The sequence below is a fragment of the Rhipicephalus microplus genome, chromosome 2 (assembly GCF_043290135.1).
Source record: "Rhipicephalus microplus isolate Deutch F79 chromosome 2, USDA_Rmic, whole genome shotgun sequence".
Lineage (NCBI taxonomy): Eukaryota > Metazoa > Arthropoda > Arachnida > Ixodida > Ixodidae > Rhipicephalus > Rhipicephalus microplus.
The window spans coordinates 27,205,364-27,214,605 of NC_134701.1; the positions used below are offsets into that span (position 1 = coordinate 27,205,364).

General features: G+C 45.7%; 1 protein-coding gene across 6 annotated transcripts in view; it reads right to left on the minus strand.

The window, feature by feature from the left end:
• Nucleotides 1-9,025, minus strand: part of LOC119169167 (DENN domain-containing protein 2D) — a 647,735-nt gene extending 638,710 nt beyond the window's left edge. For 2 of the 6 annotated variants that reach the window (XM_075886337.1, XM_037420270.2), the window contains exon 1: nt 8,183-9,018. In XM_075886337.1, the coding sequence (XP_075742452.1) occupies nt 8,183-8,644 (462 nt within the window). In that variant the 5' untranslated portion in view covers nt 8,645-9,018. Of the gene's footprint in view, nt 1-8,182 lie in introns of all 6 variants that reach the window. The other 4 variants (XM_075886336.1, XM_037420268.2, XM_037420269.2 and 1 more) reach the window with 3 other exon arrangements.
• Between the last annotated feature and the right edge of the window lie 217 nt (nt 9,026-9,242).

Here is a 9,242-nt window from a genome sequence, read left to right on the forward strand (position 1 = left end):
GACTAGCACGACCGGCAATGCCCATGCACTGCAGGAAGGTTCGATGAATTCTTTTGTGAGCATTTCTTCAACTTCGTGCTGAATAACTTGTCGCTCAGCAGGACGCCGTCGGATGGGGCTGGCGTCTCCAGTGTTAATCCTATGAGTTACAAAGGACGTCTGACCCAAAGGGCGGTCATCAAAATCAAATATGTCGCGGTAGGATTTCAGCAGGCGCCGGATATCAGCTGTCTGTGCTGGAAGAAGGTTCGGGGTGATCTTGTCGATGGTGGCATCCGCTGCACTTTTCGAGGAGGAGAACAGAGCAGAGGACGAAGAAGATTCAGCAACGAACACGAAAATTGCAGCATCTATAGGAGAAACTTTTGCCAAAGTCATACCATCTAGAATAATTTGAGCGCATCAGCTGAGGCTTAGGATCGGATGAGATGCTGTATTTCCCGTGACTGTCAAAAGTGTGTGAGGCACGGCAACATTTTAGGCCAGCAAAACGTCAGCAACAGGTGTCAATATGTAGTCACCATCGAGAACACGAGGGACAGATCTCAGGTTCACGTAAGTAACGGCTTGAGGTGCTAGGCGAACGTGATCTGCAGAGCACTGACGTGGTCGAGCTGGCGTTAGGTCGTCATGGTACCACGGTAAATCAAGTTGAAGCATGCCGGTTCCACAATCAATAAGGGCAGAGCGGGCGGATAAAAAGTCCATGGGAACATTTCTCGAGCACAGCAAATAGCCCTGTCGTGGAGCGATCGGCAACACTCATACGCGCGGAGCACATTCCAAGCACGGGAAACGTGCCACCGTTGGCGACCTGGATGAGTGGTACTGTAGGTGGCGTTAAACTTTCCTAAGGCTGCAACGAAACTCTGAATTCATCACTGATATGTGAGCCCCTGTGTCCACATGTGCGACAATGGGTCTGTCTACTTCATTGTCAATAAGGTTGCGTCAAGTCAGCAGCAAGGTCAGAGAATTTGGCGGGCAAGTGGTCGATGCAGCATCACCTCCGGGAGCTGCATCGTCTATTTTTCCCGCGGTAGGTGGTCAGTCGGGGACGTTGGTCGGCGAAATCGGGGCGAGCAAGACGGCGGGCGACGGGAGAGCGGTGAACGGTTCTGGTGAGCATGCGGAGATGGAGAACAACGACGATATGGCGGCATAGAAGGAACGTTGTCACTGGTGGCCTGAGGTGACTCCCGGTAATTCTGAAAGCATCCACGATCCCTCTCTGGGCAATGGGTGTGCCCATAGAATGCCTGATGCCAATACCACTGAGTGTTACTATGGCGATCCACGTGTCCGATATGGTGGCAGTTGAAACAAATCGAACGATTGTCAGCAGTCCTCCACTCGGCTGGATTGCGAGGGCGCACCGGAAGGTTTTTGCTTTGGGCATACCAAACAAGGGGTCGACGACGGTCAATCGGCTGAGAGGGAGCCGTAGTGCACGCGGAGGCCAGTCCAGCATTAGAAAGCTCTTGTCACACAATGGCATGTACCAGTGGCACCATCTGAGGGCTAGAGTCACAGGCATGGAAGCACGTGGACGCACCAGACAGAGCTTCAAGTTCACGTCTGATGATCTTGGTCACATGCTCTGCAGTTAACGGCGTCTGTAGTGCAGCCCATCTTCGTACGACCAGGTCGCTGTTGTGTTTGGTAGTCGAGTGAAATGGTGGGCGATACGTCGACTTTTTGCGGCCTCAAAACGCTGGCACTCCTTGATGATGGCATCGACAGTGTTGCAGTCCTTGGATATGAGAAGGTTGAAGGCATCTCCAATGCCTTCCAATATGTGCGCTGCTTTTTCGGTTTCTTCCATGCCACTGTCTGCTTTTCGGCAAAGGGCGAGCACGTCCGGTATGTAAGACACATAGGACTCTGCTGACGTTTGCGCATGAGATGCCAACTCCTTCTTGGCCGCTGCCTTTGTACCCAAAGACTTGCCGAAAAGGGCGCGCATCTTTTCTTTGCATACATCTCAGCATCCAATTTCATCTTCGTGGTTCTCGAACCACACTTTTGGTGTTCCTTTGAAGTAGAACAGGATGTTGACTAACATAAGAGTTTCATCCCAGCGGTAATTCTTCCTTGTGCCTTCGTACAACAGCAACCATTCTTCAATGTCGACATCATCAGTGCCACAGAACGTGCCAGGATCTATTAGCTGCGGAAGGACAACAGTTGCTGTTGTAGTCACTTCGGCGGCACCGGGTCCCTGGTTTGCCATGGTGGAAAAATCCAAGCGTCTGCCACTGTGGAGCTCCGTTATATCGTGTTGTACCCAGCACCTCCACCAAATGTCACGGAGGTGAGAGAATGAATGAAATAACGATATTTACAAAATATACAGGGAGAGTCAGAGGCAGCTGCAGCTAAGATGGAGGTACAACAGCAACAACAACATGAGCGCGGTGGCTTTCATCGTCTTCGTCGTCTACCTGATGCTCTCTCGTTGCCGATCACGTGTAACATGATGAATGAAGTCACGAAGCAACAATGAGGGCAATAGCTACAGCCTGTATTAAATGTGACAACTTTTTGGCTTGCTACCACAACTGTAGTAAACATTCTGGTAAGTTATCAACTTTTTGGCTTGCTACCACAACTGTAGTAAACGTTCTGGTAAGTTATCAGACTTACTATATGCAATATTAAAGCTGCCGCCTTTTGCTGTGGGCTAACATGAAATCCGTAGTTTTCACAACGTGTTAAACACAGTTATTTGCCTAGCCAAAGGTAGGCGTTCGCTACGTCTGAAGCTGCTCCTCAACAAACCATTGGTTAAACACACATGAAATGAAGTACTAACTACAGACTTTGATAGCTTGAAAAATCACTATAGCATGAGCGGCAAGTAGATTGTTATAGCTTGCAGAACATATAGGTGGTATGCACTTGACATCATCCACGAGGATCGCTATCGTTGGAGTCGCCATTTTGGCGGTCCGCACACTCATGACACTCACAAAAACTTGGTGCACGTGCTGTCTGAGAGCCATACGGCAACTTGCCCATGTCTAGTGCCCTCTAGAATACCCCCTGCACGGCGAAGCACGAACAGCTGGATGCACATACGAACGAACCTTCGAAATAGTGCAGCGATAGTGTTACGCCTTTGAGGATCAAGGCTCACTGCATACCTTCTATAAAAGATATGGAAGGTGCTATGTAAACCTCTGATGTGCTAATTAATTACACAACTTGTAGACGAACGCATGCTTCTTTGTTGGCTGCTCGAGAAACCAGTCGTCTAAGCATATGTGCAGTAATAATGTTGCTGAGCCCTTCTTACACAATGAACGAAGTCGATACACACTGGACCCTTGCCCTTGGCTGCTGTACCCATCCACTTGTGACATTACTGAGGGCTTCTGTCAATTTGTAAGCATTTATGTCATCCCTGGTCGCGAGACGTGTTCTTTGAACGAGAAAGACTTTGATGTCTGTCAACTCGACATGTCGAAGTCCATGTTGCAGATTACTCCAGTGCCGTTGTAGTCATAAGGGTCGACACCGCTGCAAGGATTAACATCAACATACTACCGACTCTGAAGAACATGCGCGCAGGCACTCAATCAAATTGTCTAGCCCATCAAGACACCACGCACACAACTGCTCACGCCACTCGATAAAAAGCCCAATGGATCACATTATGCCAACCTCAAGCATGACAGTAGCCACGGAAGCTGCTAGCAATCCAGGCGGATGATGAATTTTGCTTCAGGGTAATGCATCATCAACATGCTATTCACTTGTTCCACTGAGTAAGCCACTGCAAAGAGGGCGCTTTAGGGACTTTTTCCGAGAGGTGATTCCACGAGAGATCGACACGGGTCCAAAAGTTGAAATTTTAGATTTCATTGAGTATTTTATATTTCGTGTACCTCTCACCAGGTAGCCCAAAAGTCAACTTCGTTTTATTATTAACGGCATAATTTACGAGAAAAAAAAATATCAAACTTCACCAACACGAAGGCACCAACTTCGTCACCTGTCATTTTCGAAAATTGCAGATGCTATAAGAAGACAAATATTTTTGTTTCAAGGAATATATTTTTTTACCTGAAATGCATGTCTAATGAAGAATGAATTCATACGGTTTCAAGTTTGTAGACCTTAAAAAAATAGCTTTTAAAAATATCTAACTTAGTGACAGTATAAAATAAATTACGTATTCCCGATTTTTTTTTCTCCAAAAGTAATTCAAGCAGCGTTTTCAAACTTGACACGTTTTAAGGATATAGTGTGTTCATTAGGTACATAAAATATTGTTGTCGTAGGGCAAATGTAGTTTTTTATATATTGCCTCAAAGTTCTCATATTGGCAAAAGTGTACTCCAGTGAAATGTGAATAATAAAAAACCCCATCTTCGATTTTCTTAAAATCTCGTAAATAGACAACCGAAGGCCATCATACAGTAATATAGAAAAACATGTTGCATTATTTTGTTTTTAGTGACAATATTCGTGGTACAAATTGGAGCTTTTCGAGAATGGGCTGATAAGTTGAGAAATCTAGAAATCGGAACGGAAAAGCGGCAATAAGCTTCAAACACAAGTAAACGTGACCGCATTTGGTGAAGAAAGGCTGTTTTAGCACTGTGACAAATACGTACCCATGAAGGCGCATTTATGCTCCTGATAACACAGCTCTAATGAAGGAAATCTTCGACACTGTAAGTTGCAAAACATCTGTCTATATTGGCAGATAAACTCAAACATGAAAATGTTTCAACGGAAGTGTTGGGTCTCGCTAGAAAAAGCATATGCGCTTGAAGTACCCTCACTGGTATTTTGGTGGTGACTGCGTGAAACAAAAGATGCGCTCAAAATGGCTGCATCTTTTGCAGATCACATTTAGCAGTACGTGACGCTAACAAACACAACCACGATCAGTGCCCTCAGATGTGCTTAGCCAAACATGCCAGGAACGTATGCCTGGAACACGTGTCAACAATTTCCACTGGCTCTTCTGAAACCGACGGAATGTTTCTAGCTCGTCTGCGTTTGCACACAGCAGCTTGACATTCTTGAGCTTCGCGCTCATTTGCGCCACCATTTGGGATGCTGACATAATCGCAGCTGAGCTTGCCGCTCTGAGGTTGTAGAGCGTAGCCTGATGCTTTAGTAGGCCACCAACGCCGTCACAAGAGTTCTTGCCATGTCCTGTGGCCGAAAAAATCCACTTTGTTGATATATGATCTTTCTGACATAACTCGAACAACTGGTACTTGTTTTTGAAGTGACTGCATGCATTATTAGAAACATAAGTAACATGCTTGTCAGGCTTAAGTTGTTCCTTCATATAGTTGTGGATTATTTGTAGAGAGAAACAGGCATGTGCAGCACCATGGCATGCGTCATCACTGATGACGGCAAAACTTTGAATTGATTGCTTCCTTGTGACGACACACGTGAATATAGAAACCCGTCTTTTGTGCCAGTGATACGACTGTACCTCATTCGCTAAAATGGCTGTCCAATTTTTGGCGAAATCAAAGAGAAAAATGCAAGATTCTTTTTCTTGGTTCTCTTTCACCTGGCGTATTGCCGATTCTTGAATGTATCTTATGTAATCATGGGTAATCCACTTCACGAACCATAGACTTGGCTCTCGCAGAAAAGCCCTTGCCTGGGCTGTTTTTTTACTAGATCGCCATTTTCCCATACTGCACAGGCTACCTCAATATCTTTAAGGATTCCTAAACATGTGGCTGTCAGAGCGTCCTCCTTAGCACAATAGCCTAAAAAACAATCACTTGCAGGGGAGCTGCAAAGACATAGTTCTTTCAAGAAGTCTGCCGTGTAGGCACCATCGGTGACGTCTTGTAGGGCAGAAACACACTTTGTGGCATTAGCACAGTATATACAAAGGCACACTTCTTGGTGTGGTGCAAGAAGTAACCACTTCGGCCTCAGTGAATAAAACTTTGAGAGCCCAATAAACGTGTTCGGATTAGCTTCTCTAAAGAGAAGGTAAGCCTCTCGCTCCGAACGGGTCATAAACCTTTTCGAAACAAGCTCCTTTTTTCCATCAATAATAACAGATACTACATCTTTTTTGTTGGGACTCTGCCGAGAGCAGCTATACTCATCTTTGGAGTAGTAAGCCATAGCTGCCTGGACGTTAATTAGGTTTAGCTGTGTCCTTTTTACCGCATTTGGTGCTAACCATATCCCGTGTTTTGCGCGCCAGCGTCTGGATCTGTATATCATGTAAGCTGACAAGTTTGGTATAAGCACTTGGAGTTTTCAGCGCTCTATATCGCTCGGCAACAGTGTCAACAAACGCATGCGCTCTTGATACGAAGAACACGCGCTCGATAGGCTTGCTTGAAGTTCTTGAATCACTGGGCACACACAGTGCATTTTAGATCTCATGGTTAAAAGTGGCGGTTACACACGTTACGGTGGCATTTCACGGTTACAGTAGAATTGCTGCAAAGTTGTCTTGGCTCTGCATGAACTTTGCTATTTTGCACATGCAGCTTCTCCAGTCGCAATGTGACAATGCTTCAGGTGTGTTTAAGCACCGCTCTTGACTTCTGCCTTTTTCTTCTTCCGGCAAAATCTCATCAGCTGTTTCAGCTGAGAAGCCATTAGCCTTGAGGCTCAAATGACTGGCAATGCAACTCTGCGTGAAACCAGCAGCACAAAAGTGATCTATCTGTCGACTGTTCCTATATCTCTCACCTTTAATGAGAGCAGACGTAAAACAGCGTGCGCAAGTATCCACAGTGCGAATGCAAAACTGAATTATAGTACGTCAAAATGAATTTCACAATGTTTTTGTCGATAAAATTACGGGAGGTGTAATCTTTGTCGCTACTTTGAACCATATGATCTTAAGCATTGCCTCCGAGATGCGGCGCACAGCAATTCATCAGTAGAGCAGACGACAGATGACAACTTGGCCTGAAGTCTAATGCGGCAGTCTTCGTACCCCAAATGATAATTTGTTATGAATTGTTTATGAACTCATTCAACATTCAATTCTCTTACCCAACGTGTTGCAAACACATGGCCGTCACAGCAGCTCCATCTGTGTGTCAGTAATGGAGAGGCACCACATATTAGACGTCTCAGTGCTCTACGTATAAGAGTGAATTCAGATACTGTAGAATATAGTGTTCAATATAGTTACTCCTATCAGCTAGAACAGCCTTTCTTCACCAAATGCGGTCACGTTTACTCGCGTTTGAAGCTCATTGCCACTTTTCCGTTCCGATTTCTAGATTTCTCAACTGATCAGCGCGTTCTCGAAAAGCTCCAATTTGTACCATGAATATTGTCGCTAAAAATAAAATAATGCAACATGTTTTTCTATATTACTGTATGATGGCCATCGGTTGTCTATTTACGAGATTTTAAGAAAAATCGAAGATGGAGTTTTTTTTATTATTCAAATTTCACTGGAGTACACTTTTGCCACTATGAGAACTTTGAGGCAATATATAAAAATTTACATTTGCCCGACGACAGCAATAATTTATGTACCTAATGAATACACTATAATAACTTGAAACCGTATGAATTCATTCTTCATTAGACATGCATTTCGGGTAAAAATATCTTCCTTGAAACAAAAATATTTGTCTTTATATAGCATCTGCAATTTTCGGAAATGACAGGTGACGAAATTGGTGCCTCCGTGTTGGTGAAGTTTGATATTTTTTTTCTCGCAAGTTATGCCGTTAATCATAAAACGATGTTGACTTTCGGGCTACCTGGTGAGAGCTGCACGAAATATAAAATACTCAATGAAATCTAAAACATCAACTTTTGGGCCCATGTCGATCTCTCGTGGAATCACCCCGAGATATTTTTGCTTCAGTATCCACTGCAGCGTTGCGAGGACGAAAAGACTTTGCGAGCGATGGCTGCTTTACGAAAAGGCTGAAAGAAGTCATGAGTTTAGCATATGGTCGTGCTAATTATATCGAAGTAATCATACCTCAGTATTAGTAAATCAGATTAAAGAATCATACTTCGTGTCACCTTGCACGGTCGCTATATTCAGGTTGCTGACAACAATAGTGTGGAAGACGCCAGCTGCAAGACAAGTCTAAATAAAACACAGCAACAAAACAGTCTAGTATGCAAACATGCTCTTGCAGGCCGTCAAAAAGCTGCCATTCCGGAAGTAAGCGCTTGTTTGACACGCATGTGAACTGACCATGTAGTGTAGCTCCCGCGGCTCCGCACTGCTGCGACTGGCACCGGGTTCCGCGTAGATGTGTTCGTCACTCCGGCTGCGCCGCATGCACACCTCGTCATAGTCGCGGGCGACCACGGAGTCGTCGGCCGTCGAACGCCAGGCGCGCCACTTCATCTTGGTGTAGATGTCGTGAACGAACGTCCGCGGAGGCTTGAGCGGCGCAGCCGGCCGCAGCATTCTATCGTTCAGTGCATCGAATTGCTGCACCCGCTCGAGGACCGACGTTCGCTGGTCACAAACCACGCCTCCTGATTCACGTCCCGTCGTCTTCCCGTCCGGCTCGAACCTGGCGCGCAGCGTCTGGACCAGGGCGTGCGGCGTTGAGCGCTTCGCCCGATGAGGACGTCTTGGGACCGCCGGCTCACTCGTGTTTTTTCCGCGCTCCATCCGCTCAGTCACAGACGAAGCGTGTAAACGCATGTAAATTCACCATTAATTTCCGATACGCGTCTGCTACTACAAGGGGCTAGGAGCGACGTTCCGTGCGTGGTCACACAACACCTACATACTACCACAGAACACCTACATACTACCACAGTGATACTACCACCACAGAACACCTGCTACCACTTGAGAAGGGAAACTGCACATAACGCCAAGGCAAAGCCTCCTAAAAAAATTATGACTGAAACATGAGCCAGGAAAGCGCTGCTCTACCCTCTGATTTTACTGTCCTCCTTCGGTACGAACACAAGCGTCTTTGACGGCCGCCCCACTGAACACCGCTCAAGTGAGCTAGAATACTAGCTCACTTTAACACCGCCCCCTGCGAACACGGATGATGGATAGATGTGTGGATGTGGCTGTACCCTTTAGATGGATGGATGGATGGATGCTATGAGCGTCCCCTTTATAACGGGGTGGTGACAAGTATGCCACCAAGCTCAACAAAAAAAAAACAACCTTTTTTCCTTTTTTTTATGTTGGCCTAATGCCTCTACTTCGATAAATTCTATCTTAATGGAAAAAAGGTAAATTTTCAGCTTAAGTTCTCTGCCATTTACGGCACACTGCCCAT